Here is a 24,788-nt window from a genome sequence, read left to right as displayed (position 1 = left end):
TTGTGTTTTTCCCACAAAACTGAAAGCTGAAGATCAGTTGCAGACTGCAATATGTGTAGCTATTTACTATATATTTTCAGTATAAACCTTGAGGATGTTTCATGAAAGCTAAATCATCAGGACATTGATCTGTGGCACCTGTGCTCTTACATGCTAAACCAGCTAAAATTGTACATAAGAGATGACCGAGCCTTTGTAATAAATTGAGAAGAAAATGAAGAAAATTGAGATGAATCACCCATGTCTTCTAAATGCCAATTTCTGATAATTGTTTATTTAAGATCTTTTAGGAAATCATGCAGAACACAGTAAGATCAAAGGTGTTAGAAGCAATGGCTTTAAGTCATTAAGAAAATTATAAACTGCTCATTACATTAATAACATATATTAACAATAGTAGCAGTGAGTACAAATACAAGCAAAGAATAATGTCACTCTGTCTATTACACATTTGCGGATGAGTCAAAATCCAGTGCATAATTTTACATAACAGACAATTTCTTCACTTTTTCGCTGATATTAGGCAGAATATTTAAAGGAACAAGTCAGATATTACAGAATTATTGGGTTTAATCTATTACAGCATACCTCTGCTTCTACCAAAAATCTTATATGCTGATATTAAAAGTATTACAGTATTTCCCTGTGTGCCTTGCCATCCTGAATCATATTAGAAAAGTATATTTAACAAATTGTTATAATCTTTGCACGATATTTGCATGCATAAATTTAAATTAGTTTAGCGATCTTGCTCTAACAGATTCAAATGATGATGATTTTGTAAGACCTACGTATGAACCAAAGACCTGTAAAGTGAATATGCACTGGAGCACTTCCATATGTATTTATGCTCTCCTTTTGACCAGTGATAACCTCAAATCTGCTATCCTAAGGTAAGAACTGTAAATTTCATTCAAATGGTTTCCCACCTTTCACAGCTCATGTTCAGATTGCCTGAATTGCAATGGATAAATCTAGGTTCAAAGCCTGTCCTGCTGGGATCCTTGGATTTAATTCTTCTTGCTTCATGACAGAATTAAACGCTGCATCGCATCATTAACAAGACCTGAAAATGATCCGTTTCACACATCTTCAATACACACATTAAGTGTGTGAAATTGTAGTTTGAATCCCCTTTATAATATTTCGGGGCAACGCACTCAAGGCAATGTACTGATGTCTTGAAATCCTTCCCAAGTCAAATCATGTTGCAAAAAAAACCTAAAAAATAAAAACTGGAAAACAGTTGATTCACCTACAGCTTCAAATGCAAGAAGAAGAAAACTGCCCCAATTAACTACATAGTAGATATTCAGAATGATCAATTAAAACTAAAGTTGAGACAAAGATGCTAACAAACTAAAAAGTCTATGAAATTAAATCAAAGTTTTGCATCCTTTTCATAAACAAGACATCCTGTGGGGAAGGACTGAAAGCCCCAGTTGACAGTTTTTCTGTTTGCTGTGTTGATTAATTGCATGGACCTTGTGTGGAGATCAGATGATCTCTCCATAGTCACAGGACACCTCTAATAGTGTGCAAGTGTGTGCCCTACAATGAAGCAGTTATCCCATTCAGGCATTTCTACTGATATCTGTTCCTCCTGGAAAAGGCTTCAGGTTCACAGAGACCATGTTCTGGATTTTGAAAGATGGATGGATAAAGTACTTACTGTATGTATCACTAAATTCCAGAAATGTGATAATTATTTTTAACCGCTGTAGTCAGGCTTAATTGACCAAGCGCTTGCTCACATTCAGTCTCTTTTACCATCTCATTATCAGGTATGACTTAGTAGCCTGGAAACTTAGACGAGCAGTAATCATTGTATTACCAATTAAACGATGCAATCAGTGCAGTGACCGGCCCTGTATTTGCATACATATGACCTAAATAAATATATAATTAACACTGTGTGAATGAGGATTGTTGTGACCTTGCCTCATGTGATCAGAATATGAGATGTAATAATAAGATGAAATATGACTAAATCAATTTTCATTGACAATGCTAGCAGGGAAATCAGATTACTGTGAGTCACTGTTATAATAAAAAGCATGTTTAATTTGCAGTTACTGCTGGTAGGTCTAATGCTAAGATGAAAGATACTTTAAGGTACTTGAAGGTACATGAGTTTTATCGTTGTGAACTGGAGGCTTCAGCAGTTTCATTGGTTTCATATAGTATTGTCAGTAATGGAAACAAAAGTTTCTTTTTTGGGTTCCCACAGGCAGTTATTCCTGCTTTCTTTGAGTCGGTTGTCTGGGTTCTAAGTAGCAGTTTGTCCTTGGAATGAGCAGTCATCCTCTTGCAAGGTCAGAATAAAACAAGACCGAAAAAAAGACACTGTCTGACAGGAAAGAAAAAAAAATTAAAGACAACTGTTTTAATCCTAAGGGAAATCAAAACCCTCTGGGAATGTAGGGAACATAAAAAATGTGACTTGATTAATTCCTGTAATTTGAGAGCATATGTCACTATTTAGTCTTTTTTAATGGTCTTACTTGAAATGTGTCGACTTGCACAACATTGTGAAAACATTAAAGATCTTTAGCCACTCGGGATTGTTCTGCAGGGACACAAATGGTAACACATTAAGTACTCTATGGGAGGCTCTGACATGGTTCGTGTGCAGACAAAAAATCTGAAATCTTTTCCATTTGTCATGGGGATTTAATGCAGACTGAAAGCTTCAGGTACTTGAAGGATGCAGTCAAAACATGCTATGACTCATGGGTGAACGGCAAGCAGGAGACAATATGTTCATCATAACGACAAAAATGAGTGAAGTAGATCATTCTCATTATGACACAAAAACTGCTAAAGCCATGTTTTTCAATTACAATACAGTAACAATATTCATAACAATGACTAACCGTGATAAAATGTTTTTGTCTATAATGTGCCAAAAATGTTCACATTGTAACACACAGGACATGATATTCCTAAAAAATATCAAACACATTAATTTTTAAATTAATATGAAGCAAAGAATAGACTGAAAATGTTACACGCAGCAAACCCTGAATGTGTTTACCATACCCCAAAAGAATTCAGACCATTCTCAAAGTTCAACCACAGCTGAAATACCCAGATTTTCACTGGTGACCTTCAAAACTAGAAAGCCTGGCAATATTACAGTAACAGCTATCTGCATTGTCACTAACAATTTCTATTACTTCACTGTGAAATTATACTAATACATGTACAATGGATTAATTGGTTATATATCATTATAAGTTTCACAATATTTAATCATTCTGCCAATTACACCGTTTTTTCACAAGTCTATAAGCATAATTCAAAATTTCAAATTAACGCAATATGCTATTCCATATGCTGTATGTTTATGTTCTTAGTGATTTGTGTATTAATTTATTGGATATGTACACGGACATATTGTCATGATGTTTTCACTGTAACATGCTTGCTTTACTCGTTTACGCAATGCATTATTGCTGTGTGAGCCATAACAACGCACACTGTTTGTTACTTATTACCGTTAATTAATGTGTTCATAAGAGATGGAGATTGAAAGCCTTTTGGCTAACACCATTTTATTTGTTTACTGCTGTCACTTGACCATCACAGCATGATGATGACTCTGGAAACACCACCTGTGAAGTAAAGATCTGTCATCCATCCTGGCTGACATATAAGGCCCTTGCCTGCATCCAAATATACCCTTAGCATTTACGCTAAAGCCAGTCATTTATTTAAAATACACCAAATGGAAAGCGAGAAATATTTGCAATAGTGTTTTATAACGCGATGCAGCTGTAAATCCCCGCGACACACGGCAGAAGCGATTCAAAAATATAAAACAGAGTGATAAAGCAAGACCTCACATCAATATGCAAACATGCTTTTTGAGATTAGTATAAATAATACGATTATTATCGACATATCAGTCATTTCATAAGATTATTCAAGGAATTTAATGAACAACAGTAAAATAAAAAGATGTGGAAAAAGATAAACACCCGCTCACATCAAACTCTGACTCTTATTATGTAGATTCCAGAGCCACAGGGAAAGTTTGTGAGCTTTGTCTACCTTCTGATAGAACACTTTCCACTCCACTAAGCTACCTCCCCCATGCTGATTCAGTGCAGTCAAGCAGCAAATGATACTCCCAAGCCCCTGTGTATTCAAATCTTTTAAATGTATTAATCAACCCTGGGTGTTCCTGCCTCGTGTTCTCTGGGAATATTTCTTATTTAGGGTTTAATAGCTAGCTGCAAACATGTTTAGTAGAATACACTGTTTGTATTTAGTGGAAAATACAAACGTGTTCCTGTTTTACTACTATTACACTGGAATATTGTGTTGTTGGTTTTTTACTTATATCAGATTTTACACAATTACAAGATAAATAGTACAATCAAAATGTGCACATTTTAACTGTGTGACATTTGTATCATTATATAGAACACATCTCATTAGAAGACATTGTTTCAAGAGGGTTTTAACTAAATAGAGTTTTGTCTACTGAATTTCTATATAAATATTCATCCGTCTTCCATAAAACTTATATACTAGAGGGTCAAAGTTCACATTCATTGTATTTTTCAGATGCTGATATAAAACAATAAGAATAAAAATCATTTGAAGGATCATTCAAGTTCCTCTGCTTTGTACTGTACAACGTCATATACCTGTGGATGTAAATAACACTATATTCAATCACTGGCTACATGCATGTACATTTTTTAGCACAAAAATCAATAAAAAAATGGGTGTCTCAATTTTCAATCGATTTTAATGAGGGGTAGCAGTTACTGTACTGGCGGAGTTTTAATGGGAGTCACACCTAGTTCTGCTGACTCCAGCGTAAATGAGTCTCATTAGATCTTTAACTTTTTCATTTCATTTTTACTTTTTTTTGCTCTAATCCCTGACCTCAATCCACAGCTGCACAAACAGTAAAACATCATGCATATGGATACAGTACGAATTTCTTTTAGATCATTTGCAAACATTATTTGTAACATTTATTACATGGGCATTATATTATTTAGTCCAGTTTGCTGAGCTTATACCCCTTGCAAGATGTTCATGGTCCTCAGAGGCAAATTCTAACCCATCGTTTTGTCTGTTTCTCACTTTCATATTCCCATAAAAGCACAACTTCAGAGTCAAAATGTCCACCTTGAAACATCAACCATATGCATTTGCCACATGACAGAAAGTACTCCCAGAAAGATACTATGCTGATGGGGAAATGGACATACAAAATACAAATTAGGCATGTTAGATTCAAGGTTAACTTATAAGCGTACATTATAGACTGCAGTTTGCATTCTTAAACATTGATTCAGGGCACATCTTTGCTCCAAAAAGGTGATAGCTGAGGTGCTCACAAGAATGATACTGTATTATTGTTTGTTCCAAGTAAAGAATTCAGTCTGTCCTGGAGCATTAAGGTAGCGTAAAGGTGTGTAGTATTCACATAGACATGCAGCCCAGGAGCTCTGCATGCATTTGTTGAGACAGAAATTTAGCAAATATTTTGTCAATTTCTTTCCACAAGCTATCAAAAAAAAAGTGTCCTGTTAGAGGCCGAACACACTTGGGATAGTAGATCAAAAAAAACTCACAGATCTAGTGTCATAAGTGTTAATAAAGAAATGCCTGATGATTTACTTTGCCTAGTATTTTCTGCATGGTTCATAAATGTACAAACTCATTATCATTTGTCATGAAGCTCTGCAAAAGATGTCGAAGATTAGCTTTAATACCTACACAACTGTGACTGCTCATGTCTTCATTTCATTCAAATCATCGGCTGTTCCTTCTGTGCTTTTCCAGATCCTCCACTCCACTCCGCTTTACCGTCAGCGTTACTCGCATCGCTGTGACCTTATCTTCTCCCGCAAGCTTTTTTGGAGTCTGTTTCTGACCAGACTGAGCTCTTGCGATGCGGCTACCCCTTAACCCAAGCCTCTTTTTTCAAAACTCCATAGTATTCATGATTTCCCAGCTCACCGGCGGCCCGAAGGCCAGACCCTCTCCCACTGTGTCATGGACAGCTGGAGTCCGCATGCCCAAAAGGGATTCACTCCTTTGGACAACCAGAACAGCCAAACCGAATATGTGGGCATCTGGGAAAATAAGGACCTACAGAGGTACCTTGGCATGTCTTCCCAACTGTCTCTTCCTGCACCTGTGTTTTCTGCTACCTCTGCGTCTGTTCCTCCATCTGTTCAACTTCCCTTTTTTTTTTTAATTGGCCAAAACTTAACCATCCAAACCCACAACAGTTCAGTCATTGGCCTTCCATTAATTTTGCCTGTAATATATATTTTCCCCGTAGGTCATTTTTAGCACAGACACAACAAGTTTGCGCTATTTCTGATGATTAATGTCTCAACTCAGTATTTCCTTCTGCATCATTGGCATTGCAATGCCATGGCAGGAATGGTCCACAATTTTAAACCACTTCAAATATACCCCTGCAACTTCGAATAATCATGCAGCTACATTTGGATTCATTTCATTAGCAGGAAATTCATGATGTAAGAATATTTGGTGCAATGTGTATCGGGAACTGAATAGATTGTCAGCATCAAACCATAATTAAAATGAGCTCCAGTTAGTTCTCTATTTTCTCTATTCAAATTACTATTGCAACCCCAAAGTATAAAATCAGTTGTAAATTTGGGTCGTAATAACGCAGATTATTGCCAGAAGAATACGCTTAATGTTCTTTTTTTGAGAGAAATTGCTTCTGACAGAATTTGTGAGAGATGTACATTCCCTCCCTCTACAAAGTCAATCTGTACAGGCAGAGTCAATGACAATATTGCCATCTTTGTGATTAATGTATGAGGATGGTCAATAGTTCCGAGTATTATCCATTATGACACTATTGTTAAGTACTCAAGTTGAAAGGCACATACCTCTACCTTAATTTATCAAGGGAGTGTCTCAGATTGAATAATGACAAATGCATGATGGAAAGGGGTTTCAGCTGAAGGTTTCTGATGCATGATCATCTGGTTGCTCGAACTGAATACAGCCCAGCATCACACGTTGCACCCCCCACAGTCTGACAGCGATTGGTCTGACTTAGGCTTCAGTCCATTCTTTGGCAGTCATCAAAGTAAGCAGCCATGAAATGACTGCAGATACCCATGATCATTGTAGCTGTCATTGCTGGCTCCTGCTCCTGCAAGAGCCTTACACTAAATGGAAAAATAATGACCAAAAAAATTTGCTCCACATTCTTTCTTATGTTCTTATAACTATATATATATATATATATATATATATATATATATATATATATATATATATATATATATATATATATATGCAATTGTATTTGTATGTATTTTATATTTGATCAATTCAATTAACATACAGCACTCTCAAACTGCCTGACTACAAGGTTATATGACATAAGCATAACTCCTCTAAATAAATGTAGTCACTTTATGCACTGAGTGTTTACAATTATATTTACTTATCTTAATTTATTTCCTCTTATTTCCACCAAAATAATACCAAGTCAACAAGATTTTATAATTATTTTCTCACAAAAAAATTTATTTATAGCGCAAATATAAATACAGTAACGATGAAGAAATTATATAATTTTGCTGTCTGATATTGATGAATTGCAGTGGCCAGTCATTGCTTTATTTATTGCCTTATTAATGCCACTTATTTCAGTTATAGCCAAATTTACATAAGTTTATGTAAGAATATCTACATGATAATATTATATAATAAAATTTAAAGTGAAAACAGTTAGAATTGTACATGTTGGATCATTAAGCAATCAGGCATAAATATCCAGTCTTTCGTAAAGCACCTTGACCCCATACAGTGCCCTGTCCTTATGTTCTTCAATCTAAATACCCCCTCTAGTGTTAGTGCAAGGCACTGCCTCAGGACATCCCATTGAGTAATACCAAATACAAAGACACACAGAAAGCCAGTGCCACCTTATGTTGCAACCCATAAGACATAAACACATACATACCCGACCCTCCCCCAAAGCAGCTGCAAAACTTTCAGAGAAATGAAGCTAAATGCAACACATACTGCGCAATTAATTCCACAGTTTTTTTTTTTTTTAATTCCGGTTTAGAAAACTAAATTGATTATTGAAAGCCAGTAAATACTGAAAAATGCATAGTGGGTTAGAAACTGTATAATTGCATATTACATGGTGCATACTTGTACAGACTAAAATTAATTGCAAATATAACTAGCAGCTCATAACTCATTGACAATAGAGGGTACAAAAGTGTCTTTATAGTGTTTCACGTGAAAGTTAATAATGATAAGCCCACATTTCCCATTCTCATACTGTGCATTCAGCTAGAAGTTTCATCTATAAAGTGCCATAGAATAACAATTCTAGCACTCAATCATTATAACTGACAAATCCTGATTACCAGTTAACCTACAAATACGAAATGGTAGCATGACTCTACATGTTAACGTTTAGGACCCATGAAAACAAGCAAGAGAGATCCACAAATCCACTGTGATTAAACTGTGGACCGTTCCAACTAAACAGTTTTAGCTATGCACTTTCTTGAGCTGCAAATCACAATTTAGATTTTAAAAGTCATTTAAAATCCATTATAGCTTCATATTGACAGAATAAAATCAGATAGCACGTAAATGAGATTTCCAGCACAGATAATTAATATTGCTTCAACTGCTTTTCGACACTCAGCAAAATAGCATATTCATAATTAATGTTTTATGTTTAATACAATAATGTATTCACTATGAAACAAAGGGTGAGAATAAAACATTTCCAAAGAGTCAATGCATAATGAGTTTTAATAAAACACTCCTTGGTTTTTAAAGAGCTGACAGAATCTGTATCTATCAGACTTAATACATCTTCATCAGAAACAAATACATTGCTTTGTGTCAGAAATAAAGGCTTTTAAAATGTTTTGCCTTTAATATGCATGAAATCATACAGTAGCACCACTTTTTAGACATAGTCAAAATGCAATGCAATGATGATGTCATAAAGACAACCACAATACTATCTGGAAATGCAGCAATAGGATTAAACATCATTATGCCCTCATCCCGAGATTCACAGCTTCACAGATTCATAAGTTTCACAGCTGCTGGAAGGGAAATGGAAGACCGAGAGATATTGATGCTCTTTGTGCTGTGTTCAGCTGCATGGCACACAGCAGAAAATCGTTTTGACATTGGTGCTCAAAAACTAAAGTGTAAGCCGATACATCTTAAACGTATTATAAAGTGTGTTTGCTTAGCCACATTTGTAAGCCATGTATAACACAAGCATTAGCACATTTACGACAACATTCCACCACATGGATGCTCTGCTCAGATGCATACTGATATCATTAGTGCATGATTGAAATGAAAAGAAGACAAGCAGTGAGAGAGAGGGATGGCAGATGGCTTTATCTTAGTACTTTGACTCCAGACATATATTTTAGAAAGACACTTTGAGTACTGCTTACACCTTTGTCAGTAAAATGAACCACAGACCTGCTGACATTACAAAGAGAGACTGCTTCATAAGTTTTTTAGATAACTACCCTTTTCTGAGTGTGTGTGTGTGTATGTGTGTGTGTGTGTGTGTGTGCATGTGAAAGCCTCATATCTCCCTAGAAAGTTCAGGTCAAGTACACCATATAAGCCCTGCCCCTTATGACATCATCACCTACTAAGCTCCACCTATACTACCAATGAATACTCTCCTGTGTCTTCGTAAACTATACTAAAAGAGTCCCCCGCATTCCCACTGAAACTCTTTCTGCAATTATTGTCACCAAAATGATCCGCAGCTTCTCCAGCTTCCCCGGGCCTCGCATTCACTAGTATAATATGCCTTCAGTTTATGACGTTAATTTGTTTTGTTTTTTGAGTTGAGAAGTAATGGCACTTCACGTAATTTTTTTTTTCCAAGGACACCCTTTTATGGTCTCATCAAAATCACTATAGCAACTCTTAGGAGATCAAAGTACAATTTATCTGCATTTGTCTAGACAGCTTGAAACTACTAGAAGTGGACAGATTTCAGTAAATGAATTCCAATCATTTATTCTAATAAATAATGTATTACGGAAGGGTCTCTTCCATTTCTTCATTACAGAGAGGGTAGAGAGGCACTGCGGAAATGACAGGAAAATCAACAGAGTATTTCCTCGCTGTGAAATGTTTACTCCCTAGTAGAGCAGCTTTGTGTCATCTTCTTGAAAATGAAGTAACACAAATTCAAAAGCGAACCGTAATACAGAATACGAAGAAATAACTTTTGCGGGTTGTTTACTAACTACTGTAGGTAATCTGTACGCACAACAGAAAAGCAGTTATGTTCATTTGAACGCGGACGATTAAGAACAGGAACAAGGACTGTGTTAAAGAAAAGAATGTTATTACTTGTGTTAAAAGTTATATTGGTATAAATGGAGCACAACAATCCAATCTGCATTGTACAAATAAGATTAAGATCGAAATGTCTGTTAAACTCCAAATAATGTCCAGAGGGTTCAAATTGCTTTCTTGAGTGGTCAAAACTCAAAGCAATATAACAATTGCAAAAATGACTGCAGTAACTGCAAACATAACTATTAAGAAGCCAAACTCCCATATTTCAATTGTCATTTTTCCCAGTCTTTGGCAGGCATTGAGTTGGGCTGCATTTCTGGATTCCAATTATTTGGGCATGAGAACCGTTCAATATATGTGTAGGCGAAACCTACGCATGTTAGTCTAGACAATGCTTTCCATTCGTAGGAGATGCTGCAGTGGGCGGATCAAGGTGGACAAACGTTTATAAATACAGGCTCTGCTCATTAGTGGAATGGCATTGGTGTTAGTGTTAGGTGAGAGGACGACTTACAAGCCAATATTTAATATTTGATTTGTTTTAAATGCATCTGAAGATTGTGAAGATTTTTGAATTAATATATTGCTATCTATAGGGATTTTTATAATGGTTAATGGTCAACTGCTTAGTATAGATAAATTGTGCCTCTAAAAATAACTAATATCAATACTAAGATTAATAAAAGAGTTCCCTATGACTGTCCTTAAGTCAGTTCTTACATTTAAGCCACATATGTATGAATAAGACCCCCATGTTTCTTTTTTAGAACATTACAGTACCTGATCTATTTCACTAAAAGGAATCTATGACCTACTGATAACCTGCTGTTTAATGTTAACACTGCGTGCACAATGTTCAACACTTGCTAAAGCTTAGTTTAGAAAAAAAAAGTATATCACATGCATTGGGTATTGCTAAAATAAGTCAATAAAACACTGTGATGTGATTTTAAGGCTATATTCCATTTTGCCGGCTGAATAACTGATTCTATTAGACAATGCTGTCGTTATATTCGGACCTGCAAAGCACTGAAAATGGCCAGGCAATTTGCAGCAAGACACTCCCTTATTACAAATAGCCTAGTCTGGAAGGAGGCGTTTAGCAAGCAAGGAAGAAGGTCAACTAGTCATTGAACAGCAAGCAGAAAATAAGAGTTGAGATTCCTAACAATGACACAGAATGGTTATACTTTATTTATCTCCATGGGGACATCATCTTTTTATCTATCCCATCTTGCTCACCATGAGACACACAGATAGGTGAGAGCAAGCTTGGGTGATTGTTCAGCATCCATGAAGTTAATTTGGGGGGGGGGGGGATACAAGCCTATGCCATTAAGACACACATTGCAGCAAACACACTCCACAATACCAGGTAGTACCCCACTGATGTATAGGATATTATGCATTGAAATGGTTTAATAAAGTGCAACATTTAGGACATGGTCTAAGCGGATGAGTCATACGACTGCAGGGGTTTGAGTAAATTTTCAGCCACTGATCCTTCTTATCCCTACTGTTTTATACGAGTATACGTCTCTTTTTGTCTGCTATAAGTAAGTCCAAACTCAAGTGAGTCGTTTGACAGTTTCATTCTGCTTGTTCTCAGAGTTCTTTTAGTTGGGTTTCCCAGTCACTGCCAAAAAGGCATGGTTTTTTTTTTATTTTATTCTCGAGGATTGTTTTGCTCTCCTTGTTTTAGGTATATAGTTCACCACTTTTCTCCCCGAATGGAAGAAATGCCTAATACTGGACACCCTTTCAAAAACTCCCTGTATCACAGTAATAATAATAATTATTATTATATCAATACTCAAATAGTGAGCTATTTAGCTACCCGTCATCTATCAATAAAATTCAAATAAATTAGTTTGATTTCTTCGTTTCAGTATTCAACCATTTAAACGTTCCAACAATGTTTGACCAATGAGTGATACGCTTAAGTTTGTTAGTTCAAGATATAAAATCATTTTGGTAAAGTAATTCAAAGCTTACATTTAATTACAGCCTACAGACAAGAATTACGCTGACGATTTGAGGAAAACATCTACTTAAGGAAATTGGGTTTGATTACTACAACAATGTAAATTAAGGTGGAATCAAATTAAGTGGTAAATGGCCAACATGGTAACTCAGTGGGCAGCATTGTGTTCTCACACTCACAGGTCTGTGATGGCATTTCTGGTGAGAGGGCGGAGTTTGTGTGTCTCCCCTGTGTTCATGAGGGTCTTCTACAAGAGCCCAGAGTTATTTGTGTCTCTGAATTGCTTGTAGGTGTCCTGTGATAACCCTAACTGAGCCTTGCAGAAGTGAGTCAACAAATTTCATATTCACTTTCATTTCTTTGCGGTGCCAATGTTAACCGCTGCCAAACAGCACATCATTATTATGTAAAATCAACAGGTTAATGTTATAGAGCTGGGTTCACCTTTTACTTGCCGACATTAAAATCAGCCATAAACCAGCTGATGTACTGTTCACCTTAATTGTGGAGGTGACATGCACTCGGTGGATTTTAAAAATGATACCTTGAGCAATTTCTCAAATGCTGTCAGGCAACATCTCAAGACATTTAATGGCTTCTTTCAGAATTACGTTGGTTCTTATGTTCTTATATTCTTATGTTCTGATTTTAAAATAAATGTCAATCCATCATTACTTAAAGCAAGTAGCTTTCAATTAAAATCTAATGATCAACTAGTTGCTAATCTGTTCAAGCAACTCAACAAATTAGCAGCACTCAGTACTGTATATTCTATTTAATGTCAATAAAATTAAATTAACAGCTATTTCCACATTTGAAATAGCTTGACTTTACATTTTCAGGTTTAGAATGAGCAACAAACATCCACATTTCAGGTTTTTTTTACATAGTACAATATAATGATTCTTGTAACATAACAGTTTCAGACTGATGAGGATTTCAACAATGGATTGCAGTATTGACCATCAACAATATTCTAAGCAAATAGCAAAGTTTTTCTTTTAATCAAAAGTTTAAACTTCAACATAAAAACATTTTTGGACAGCCAGTATTATCCCAAGGGATATAATCTGCAGACAATTCTCTCTGCTAAGTCTTGATGCAGCTTCATGCAAGGATAATTATGGTTCTCCACCGTCTGCAGAAGAGACTTTCTGAAAGGTATTTCCTGCTCCAGGATCCATTGTGAAGTCTAGCCAAGGTAATGATCGAAAAATACATCTTTTCAAAGGACAATGCAGCAATCTGTTATTGATTACCTGTTCAGCATCAAGCTCTATCTAACCTTCCTGTTTTTCGTTGTTGTATTTTAACGAAGAATAATTTAAATATGCTTTTTATGGTACTAATAATTAAAATGCAATTCAGCAAGGAAACAGAATTCTTTGATCTTTTTCTTAGGCATTTAAGATGGAATATAATTTATTTAAAGTACATTAAAGTACATACTCTAGCATGGTCCTGTGGAACCATTTAGCTGACACAATGGAAAGTCGACTTGTTCAAAGTCAAGCGGTGTCTACATCTGACTTGGAAACATCATATCGTTGGAATCTTTCCCTGTTAAATGAAAGATGCTTACACTATATTTTTGGTAATGGAGGTGTTTAAGCAGGTTGTTATCATTAAAATCTAAATGGAAAATAAAAGGGAGTGTTAGTAAAGTTAATGTGGCAGATCCGGACTTTATAGCTACTTTGACTCTCCCGTACCGATAAAGGCAGTGCATCATTTTAATTAGGGAATGTATTAATTGATTGCAGCTTCCGTTGTATTTTATGTTAGCATTTGTCTGCGTCAGCTGCAGCTCCACGCAAACGCGGATGCTACTCGGCCCGGAATGCAGTTGGGGAGGCGACCCGCTGCACCGCAGTGGTGCCATTTCTCCTCTGATTCATTTTCCGGCATGTGCTCGTTTTGGAGAAATGGTGGAAAAAGGGCATTAAGAGTGAACCCCTTTCCTATTCTTCAGAAATGATGCAGTTCAACTAGCAGCGGTGCCAGCAATGCGTGCTGCTCCATTGCCTTCAGTGCTGCGCGTCTAGTCAGTGTGGCCCACAGAGAAATTAAAGACCCAGACTAGCCCTTTGAAATTTACACTACTTATACCAGGAAAACTGCGGATGTTGCAACGATTTAGCAGCACGCACATACACAATTGAAACGAAATGTTTATTACACCATATTTGCCTTGGTTGTTAATTTTAATACTGTACAAACAGAAAAGCATATTATATTTGAGATGTTTTCATATTTTCCACCTTTGTATTCGAGTTTGTTATAAAACAACTAGATAGAGCAGGTGGTCTAAAATGACAACAAGCTCACTCTCGCTGTCGCCACCAGTATGGAAGTAGGCCAAGCATTGTTCACTCTACATTTTCTATATCACACCTCTATTGTGACTATAATGGCATCAAGTACATTTTCTGGGAATAAAGTGTTATCTTAATCTAAATATATGATGAAGATTAACCAATACAAACCAGGGAGGTGCTTGCAGAAGCAGTAATAGTGGCTGAAAAGACACTAAAAGTGAGCTTGACTTTGTGAAACGTGTGAATATAGGATGAGCCTATTCTCATATTACAGTTCTGAATTATTATGATCCTCCCAGTTCAAAAAGCATATTTAGTCTTTTGCTTTATGGTTGTAAAACATGCCTTTCTTTTCTTTTATCATGTATTCAACAATTGTACTATTAAACAAATGGTTGCAAATATATTTTGAAGTTATACTGCTCATACTGCATTGTTTATGTATGGTCTTAATTTGTGCCCCCGCCCCCTTTCAAAATAGACATGTCAATCAAACTCCAAGCCAATCTGATGCATAAATGGCCAACCCAGAATTTTGGCACATTTAGTTTGACAAAATAAAGGTTTGGCTCTGAAGTGCCTGGAAATAAATCCTTCTTAGCTGTATGTGGCTTTACGCCATGAGACTTATTTCAGCTGCATAGAACAAAAGCTGGGAAACAGATTTGTAAACACTAATTAGCAGAAAAAAGTGAGCCCCTGGAAGTGTAAATAATTTATGACGCCCATTTCTTCTCCGACTACAGTCTGTACAGAGGGGTAAATAAAATGAGACTTTAGAATCCATTAGCATCTCTAAATGAAAGCAGAGTTTCCAAAGGTGGCAGACATACCCAGCTAAGCACGTCCCACGTGTGCTGCCTCTACAACCTCAGTCGCACGAGCCAAAGTGAATTTAGCCATGCCGACATTAGCCTCCTCAGCATTATGACACTAGCATTATGTAACATCTGTCAGACGGAGAGCTACTCCTGCCCTGCAAACAGGAATACGTACTGCATGTGTGTCTTGGAAAATCATCCGCATGTAACGATGCTTTGTGTTGACATTATTTGAATGGGATAATTTAACGTTCACACTAGGTGTCATGGTGTTAATTACCAAAGATGTCTATGACATAATTTATGGTCACGCAGCTGACTCAACTCGACACGTAACAGTTGCGCATTAAATCACATATATCCAAACAGACTGTTGCAGCTGTAGGGCTGTGATTCCGCATGAAACCTGAGATTAAACTCCTGAGATTGCATCAAGTTTTCCCCTGCAATCGGATATATGGGCTTGGTGCAAGACAAAACTGAAAATGTTAACTACACCCATGGTAATGAGACCATTCAGTAAGACAATACTTGTTCCCCTACATCTTGGAGAATGTATCATCTCGGTACCACAGATCTAGTGCAACTAGAGGAGGCGGGACCAAGACATCTGACTCACTGGTCCCACCTCCTCTAGTTGCTTGGGCCCACCTCCTCTACAATCTGATTGGTTATCGTTCTGAACCAGTCATTTTTTTCCTTATGTCCTCAGAACATTTTTGTGTAAATAAAACTCTTATAAGCAGTGCAACAGAAGCGATTAGGCAAAGTCAGTGTAGAATGAGTCAGAAAACATCATGGATTCAGAATAAACATGCAAAGCATCTCATTCATTCCCTCGCCTTGGTTCAACAGAGAACTTTAGGCTCCACCACACTGTCCTTGAACACTTAATTTATCATGCAACGAATCAGGACCAAACCAATGAAGATAAAGTACCCTGCTTTCTATGGGAGTAGACAACATGCTTGAGAGGGCAAACTTTAACCACAAAATAAAATCTCAAAACGTATGTTTCAATCTTCATGTTAATTATTTATGATTTATGGCTAAGATGCATCACTAAAGCCCACAAAAAAAGCAATGTTCACCACTGAGGAATGTGATTATCTACATGGTTGACCACAATGACAAATTAGGAAATTAGAAAAACATCTTTCAGCCTACACAAATGTTTAACCTTCTTTGATTTATTTTTTCTAATCTATTCTCCATAGGGGTGCCTGGGGAAAACTGCGTGGCAAATATAGCATCGCATGCACTGCAGTACACACTAATTGAAATTTTACTCGTGCATAAATGTTTAAATACAACATGGTGTTCAACATAGCAACTACCACATTCAACTTAAAAAATATATATGGCACCTGTTGAATATTACTGGATGTGCATGTGGAATTTGTAGGATGATATAAGGGCTGCAAAAAAAAACTATAATTTTGATAAATGACTGGTCATGTGATGAGTCCAAAACACAGAGTTTAAAGCAAAGTACAAATGCTTTATTTTAAAAACATTAAAAGGTATTTTTGAGTCATACTTATGAAAAAACACTTTACACAGTGTAGATCATTTCTTTTGAAAGTGACAAACTGGCACAGAAACGAAGGTAGATTGTCTCTGCCATATTTGGCTTACTAGCAATAGCAGTATACAGTATTTTGATGGTATTCTAAAAAGCAATGCTACAGTATTCCATCGTTTTGAAATTCTCACAATAAAATTTGCCAAGCAGGGGGGAGAGCCTAGATTTCAAAATACAACGACACGCTGTGTTACCATAACAACAACTTAAATTAAATTTTATTTATTTCATTAAAGTTTACCCATTTTACGGCACCGCTTGTATTTGTGTTAAAGTGTTTTACAAAACATCTCTAACTATATGCAATACATTTGCCCTCTGCTGGTCTGGTGAAATATCTGGTGGAATGACAAATGTAGTATGTAGTATGTAGTATGTAGTATGTACATAAGAGTCTAGTCTGTGCACGCAATTTTGCGCAGCGTGTACAGACTGTGACACCACACGGGAAAATGAAACACAGTGGAGCTGTCAAATGCAATACACACAGCAAGTGACAAAAATGCAACCAATCAATAGCAAAATTTGTGGTTGACTATTTTATGACTAATTATTATCAGTTTTATCAGTTATTTGTTGTTGCCCTAGTTGACGTCATATGTATTTACAGCTATTTCAGTCTAAATTTCATCATGACCATGTGATTAGTTAGGCTTATCACAATACATTTCGACATTTTTGTCAAAGTGCCCCGTGTTTAATATTCATTCTATAATCATTTTAATGATTATGGTCTTTCTGAACATAAGCAGCGGAAGGCAGAAAAATGTAGCCCTTTTTGCAGATATTGATAATGATGAAACAATGTTGGTCAGTTACATTAAGGGGAGACAGAGAGGAGTTTCATTCATGATATAATTGAGTTGCTAATGTGTTCCTGTTTTTATTTTTTAATTATTTTTTAAAGAATCAAATGCAAGCAAAATGCTCAAAATGCATTAAAGACAATGACCCCATCTAGTCATTTGGAAAAATTTACAAGAGGGTCATAGGAATATGTCTAAATAGTTAAAAACATGTGACTTCTGTTATTGCCGATTGCAATATTGTAACAGTGCAGCCCATTTAGAATCAGACAATGGCCAGAATACACTATATGGACAAAAGTATTGGGACACCTGGCCATTACGCCTACAGGAACTTTTATGAAACTCCATTCTAAATCCATAGGTATCCATATGGAGTTAGTGCCTCCTTTGCAGATATAAAAGCTGGCAATCTTCTGGGAAGACTTTCCACTGTGTCTGTGGGAATTTTTACCCATTCAACCAGAAGAGTGTTTGTGAGATCAGGCAGTGATGTTGGACGTGAAGGCCTGGCTTGCAATCTCCATTCTAGTTCATCCCATAGGGGTCCGATGGGGTTGAGGTCAAGACTCTGTGTGGGCCAGTCAAGTTCTTCCACACCAAACTCACCCAGCCATGTCTTTATGGACCTTGCTTTGTGCACTGGGGCACAGTCATGCTGGAACAGAAAAGGGCCTTCCCCAAACTGTTCCCACCAAGTTGGAAGTATAGAATTGCCCAAAATGTCTTTGTATGCTGAAACATTAAGAGTTCCCTTCACTGGAACTAAGGGGCGTAGCCCAACTCCTGAAAAACAACCTTATACCATTATCCCTTTGTTTCCACTGCTTCAGAGTTCAGTGGCAGTGTGTTTTATACTGTACCACTCCATCCAACACTTGGCATTCACTTGGTGGTGTGAGGCTTGCATGTAGCTGCTCAGCCATGGAAGCCAGTTCCATGAAGCTCCTGGTGCACCAGTTTTTGTGCTGGTTTTAATGCCAGAGGAAGTTTGAAACTCAGCAGTTATTGAGTCAACAGAGCGTTGGCCAAGTTTATGCACTATGCCACTTTATGTGGGCTGCCACTTTGTGGCTGAGTTTCTGTTGTTGCTAAACACTTCCATTTTTTAATAATACCACTTCCAGTTGACCATGGAATATCCAGTAGGAAAGAATCTTCACAAACACACTTATTGCAAAGGTGGCATCCTATGACAGCACCATTTTTTAATTCACTGAGCTCTTTAGAACGACCCATTTCTTCACAAATGTTTGTAAACCTGACTGTATAGCTAGGTGATTGATTTTATACACCTGTGGCAATGGGTCTGAATGAAACACCTCAATTCAACGATTAAGAGGCATGTCCCAATACTTTTGTCTATACGGTGTATGACCAAGGCTTATAGAGACGACCTTAGCAAACTGAGTGCAACCTTCTTAATGTTCAGACAGATTCATTAAAACTTAATATTTGAAACAAATATTTGTCCTAAGGTTCACAAGCTCCTCATAGCAACAGTCCCAACAGTAAAATGTAGCATGCAAAACATCTGAGAGAAGCTTTTACATGTGGAGACTCCTCTGGCATTTAATGCTGCCCCCTGAGGGGAACCTGGCACTCTGCAGCAGGGAACCATTCAAAATACACTAATCTTTATTTAAAGGCTGCAGAAGATGGAAGATTGAAAATGCAGCAAATGCCACTGCACTACAGGAGCTAAACTTACTGTGGCAGCACAAATGATTTTACGAAACATCTCTAACTATATGCAAAGCACAGCATGATACGTCTCATACAGTGTTTTGAAAGTCAAATTAAGTTGAAGTAGAAAAAGTAATATTCACCCACAGGCAAGTTTGTACAAATCACTGTCAATTAGTGAAGGAGAAGAGGCTAAATAGCTGAATATAACTGTTTAATTACAATTTGAAAAGTGCTGAACTTTGTCCTTGTTTGTTATAGTACTTTTTCTGGGAACATTTTTCACTAAGTGTTCTCACCATTTACTATTGTTTTCCCATATACAACATTATTTACTATTTTGAACAGGGATCCCCTTTTATTACGAACACCACCTACTGAAAGACAAGCTATACTACAATTTTGTAAAGGTGTCTATATATATTTTTTCCGTTGTATGTCAATAAGCAGCTTTCAGTCATGATGCACTCTTTCGCAAAACTGACAAAAAAAAAAGAGTGTGGTGACAACTGTATGATTAACTGGGATAATTGCTTTAGCTGAACAGTTCTCCAGCAGGAGGGCTGATGTACATATGCAATTAAAAAAGAGTGAGGAGATCATCTTAGCATTAAGCAGGTGATGCAGTGCCAGTTGCAGATCCAGTTGTCAACCAACTGGGTGATATGGGTGGCCATCTAGGGTGCCATATCCTGAGGGAACGCCGACTTAGCAAGCCAATTTCATTGTGCTTTGGACATGGGGCACTGACAGTGATGCTTGCCTAGGTACTGGATGAATGGATGGATGGATGTTTCAGCTTGCTAATTGAATATGGTAGCTGATACCAAGGATAGACATGTTCCACAAGTTTCCTACTTAATCTTAGCATATACGAGGTACCTGAATGTTGTGTTACATGTTCATTTACATAGACGCTGTGTATGTGGTTCGGCATCCATCTCAATGACCTGCTTTCTCTGTAAATAAGATCTCCATCTTATGCAGTTTAACCCAGTTCTACATAGAGCACATCTGCTTTTCATCAATACCTTTGCCATTTTAATTGAGATTGATTAGTCGTAAATGCATCTCATCCAGAGTGCTCCCAAACCTTGTGCCCCGTACTGCATGTGATAAGCTCCAAGCATGCCCACATTCCTGACCAGAAGAAGACGTTAGAAGATGGGTGGATGGATGGATGGATGTATGGATGGATGGATGGATGGATGGATAATCTGTAATGTATTTTTTTAAAACAATCTCTCCATCCATCTTCTACAGCCGTTTATCTAATATAAGATTATATGGAGCCTACTCAGGAAGCATCAGATATAAGGCAGGATAGCTCATGGGAGTTTTCTGAGGGCAAAATGAAAAATGATTGGTTCAGAAAGATAGCCAATCAGATTGTAGAGGGGATTGGTCCAGACAACTAGAGGAGGCGGGACCAGCCAATCAGATGTCTTCGTTCCACCTCTTCTAGTTGCTTGGACCCAGATTCTCTACAACCTCTCTGAACCAATCATTTTCGTTCTGACCTCAGAACATTTTTGTTTAAGTAAACCTCCCAAAAGTGGCAGACGACCCCCGAGATGAGATACGAGCCCATCGCAAGATACACAGCCATTACACATCCTTAACATTGCATAATAAGACAGCTATGCATTTCATCCTCAGATAATAAATACATATAATAATAAATAAATAATACAGTCAGTTGTACCTACCAAGCGACTTAGCAAAACGTTTGATCAAAGCTTCTCAATTCAAGAGCTTTGTCTCTAAATTGGTTAATCTGCCTAGGAGCTTTAAAGACTGACACAATTGAGATGTTCCTGCATCATAAGCAACCACAATAAATATTCCAATATATTACAGCCATTTAAAATTTCCAATAAGCATGGTTTGGGAAAACAGGCACTAAACATGCCACTAATAAAAAAAAAAATGGCTATTTATCAAGTCATCAGCCAGCAGAAAGTCAAGTATACATTATAGTAGGTACATTTATAAATAAGCATATATAAGTAGTACTAACTGCTTGCTAATTGGTAAAATTGAACAAATGTTTGTGTGACGCGCATTAAAACTTTGCAATTAACATAAACGCTTTAAGAGGATGCTTTGCCAGATGTTGCTGTTCCCTTCTTGTTCTTAAAGAACAGCTTGTTTAGTCAGAGAACGTCATTTGTCTTCTAGGCAGTGCAGTTGGCAATTTGGCCTTTGGTTATGTATTGCAAATTTCATTTACATTCCCTAGCTTCCACCTTTCAGCCTAACGTAACTGGGGGAGTACTGGGCAGGCATACAGGATATTGCTGGATGCAAAGCTACATCACATACAATTCCAGAATTGTTTCATTTTGTGTGTGTGTGTGTGTGTGTGTGTGTGTGTGTGTGTGTGTGTGTGCTTGTAACCAAATTAATGGGTGTAATTCTAAAGATTCCGACTTTATGAACAGAAATGTATACCATATCAATGTGATGCTTAGTGGGTGTGAATTTTACATTGAATTGCACAACAAAATTGTCATCATTTAAGAATTATTTAAAGGTAGAATACAAAAAAATGACTGTATTATTAAATGATAAAGAATGAAATCTAAGATATTCCCATTCATTTCCCCAGCTTTTATTTTTCTTTGAATAGTTATTTCTGAGTCAGATCACGGAACAGGAAAACCAGTGGCAGGCTACCGTTCCTCTTAAAAAACGAAACAAAATTAAATTATATCTGCAATACCTCTGAATCACTGCGCCGCTGACATTTATACTTTGGCTATAATAAAGGGTTTGTTCGTGGGTTCAGAGAACGTTCCTGTACATCCGAAAAGCTTCTGTATGTTTGTCAAATGTTTTAGATCCATTTTCGACTTTAACTTTCCATTTCTCAACACACAATATCATATAAATGCTAGCTCCAGAAAGGGGAAAGTGCAGAGTTAATTTGAAAATACTTTAAAGCACTGTACTCCACCTTTTGGACTAATCCTGTAAGTGCAAGGCTACACTCAATTGGTTATTTTTAAGGGGGTCATTTCGACTTCCTAATTTTTTTACGTGTTGCACATGTTTCTGTGTGAAATACTGATCGATCAAGATGAATTATATGCGGAATTCTTAAAAGGAAATCTGAGTTTAAAAATAACTATGAAGTCAGGGTTAACTGACTATTAAAAATACATTTAACATATACATACACATACATTTTCATTTTTGTTTTTTAAAATTTTTTTGTTATATGTCGCGGAAACCACATACTAAGAAGGCACGACAAATAATGTGAAACATAATGACTTTTAGCGTTGAAATTTTTATTGTTCCTTAGCCAGATTCGGTTTCACAGTAACATATCAATGTATTTAATATAGAACAAAATCTATTAATGCAAGTTATAATAACACAGCCACACTTCGCATCTGCTTTGACTTCCTCCGTGTTTATATATACAATATATATCGTGAACAACAAATCAAGAGCACGTGGTAATCCTGCAGAATTCCGCTTTTATTTGTGGCTAGATGCCAGAAGTGCCATTTGAAAATATGTCTCCCTTTCCAATCAATTAAATTGGTTGCAACAAAAATTCTAAATCACGGTAATCAATAACCATGATTTAGTCATAACAATGCCGATTTATAATAATCAATACGCTCCATAGGTTTAATTATGTTTAAAAGACAAACGTCATGTTTAACTTATTAAACTTATGAACAATTAGACTTAACTGAAACATTTTTGTTAAAATGCAGCCGTCTAGCGTGACCCTGGAGATCTGCAGCAAGCTGCTTATATTACTGCATCAACCACAGATAAAATAAAGAGAGAAAAAAACAACCGACAACCGAGTTTTTCTTGTGGACTTATAGGACGAATTAGAATTGACAGCAGTTTTTCAGAACCGTAATGCTGTTGGGACCGTAATATGAAACACGATGAAATCTGTGCACCTGTTACTGTGTATGGCGGAAAAAAATCAATAATTTGATCTCTATACCCTGGATTTCAACGCCGAGTGAAGATTCCCGAGTGTTGCGTGACATAATACAAGGTTCCTGGCGTATTATGTGTAATAAATTATAACTTACGCTGCTGTTGTGTCCAGACCAGTGCACCATAGCTTGGTTGTGCGCGGAATCCCCCGTCAATGCGAAGGTGGTGCTGGTAACTTTGGGCTCATCTTGTCGAGGATTTATCACTTTACTATCATCCCCGGCCCAGTTGAACTTGGACCTGCTCTGCCTGTGTCCATTGAACATCGGACCAGCTGCTTCCCTGTCCTGCGCTCCATCCATGAAAGCGTCGCCGCTTCTCACACTTTCGGAAAAATCACCTACTTCTGCTTCGCTCCGCTTCGGCCGCAGAAACGCTGAACTCTTCTCGCCTAATTGGTTTCCCCCCGTGTCGCTTTTATCGCCATCAAGTCTTACTTTTTCACTTGCCTGAAACGAATTATGCGGGAATAGTTCCGAAACTCCATCTCCCGCATCCGCGGACCATTTCTTTACATGGTTAGGGACCCCGAATTCCTCTGATCTATAAAGTACCTCTCTTTTATCAGCAAAATATCTCGTTCGTGGCAATTCCTCGCCGAATTGCTGTTTAAGTACAAATCCCGTCTCTCCTTCATTCATTCGTTTTTCCCGCAGTAATTCGTCTTGGTTTAGGTGAATTGCCAATTGACAAGACGCGCAAGTAATCGCAGCATCAGCGGTCATTATAATATGAGCCGAGATTAGAAGCCAGATACATAGAGCAAAATGTAAGCCAGCCTTAGTTCCCATCATCGGTGCAGTCTGGAGAATGAGCTCTTTTGTAAAAACCGTTTCTATAAGACTAAGCGGAAAAAAGAGCAACTCCTCCGAAGTAGAGACCCTCTCGCCGTATCCCTCTGTTCTCCGGGCTCCAGCAAAAGTGCTTCTCAGCTAAACGGTTCACGTTCAAGGATCTGATCAAGTGAGCCGCCACATAGGGGTGGAGCTGAATCTAAGCCAAGCTGTCGAAACTGCGCCCGGAAGAGAGCGCAAGCGAGGGAGACAGGGGAAAACAGAAAAGAGAGTGAGTGTGCAAACGGCGAGAGAGGGGGGACTGTCCTTTCGGCGTCTCTCAGCGGTGTCAAAGCTGCCATTGTGTTGTTAATTATGGGCGACTAATAACTATTATTTTTGTTGAATTTCCTACAATTAAACTAATGGCTGACAACAGTTGCAGTCCACAAACATCTAAGGGTGAGAAAACATAAAACCAGCCACCCCTCATCCA

The 24,788-nt window shown here is 37.3% G+C and overlaps 1 protein-coding gene across 1 annotated transcript in view; it reads right to left on the bottom strand.

Annotated features, from left to right (window-relative positions):
• The window catches only part of sorcs3 (sortilin related VPS10 domain containing receptor 3), a 164,348-nt gene extending 139,808 nt beyond the window's left edge, over window positions 1-24,540 (bottom strand). The window contains exon 1 of the mRNA XM_048987200.1: window positions 23,615-24,540. Coding sequence (XP_048843157.1) covers window positions 23,615-24,313 — 699 coding nt within the window. The 5' untranslated portion in view covers window positions 24,314-24,540. The remainder of the gene's footprint in view (window positions 1-23,614) is intronic.
• Window positions 24,541-24,788: the final 248 nt, after the last annotated feature.

The sequence above is a fragment of the Brienomyrus brachyistius genome, chromosome 20 (assembly GCF_023856365.1).
Source record: "Brienomyrus brachyistius isolate T26 chromosome 20, BBRACH_0.4, whole genome shotgun sequence".
NCBI lineage: Eukaryota > Metazoa > Chordata > Actinopteri > Osteoglossiformes > Mormyridae > Brienomyrus > Brienomyrus brachyistius.
The sequence above is the reverse complement of the archived record's forward strand: the minus strand, read 5'-3'. Positions and strand labels throughout refer to the sequence as shown.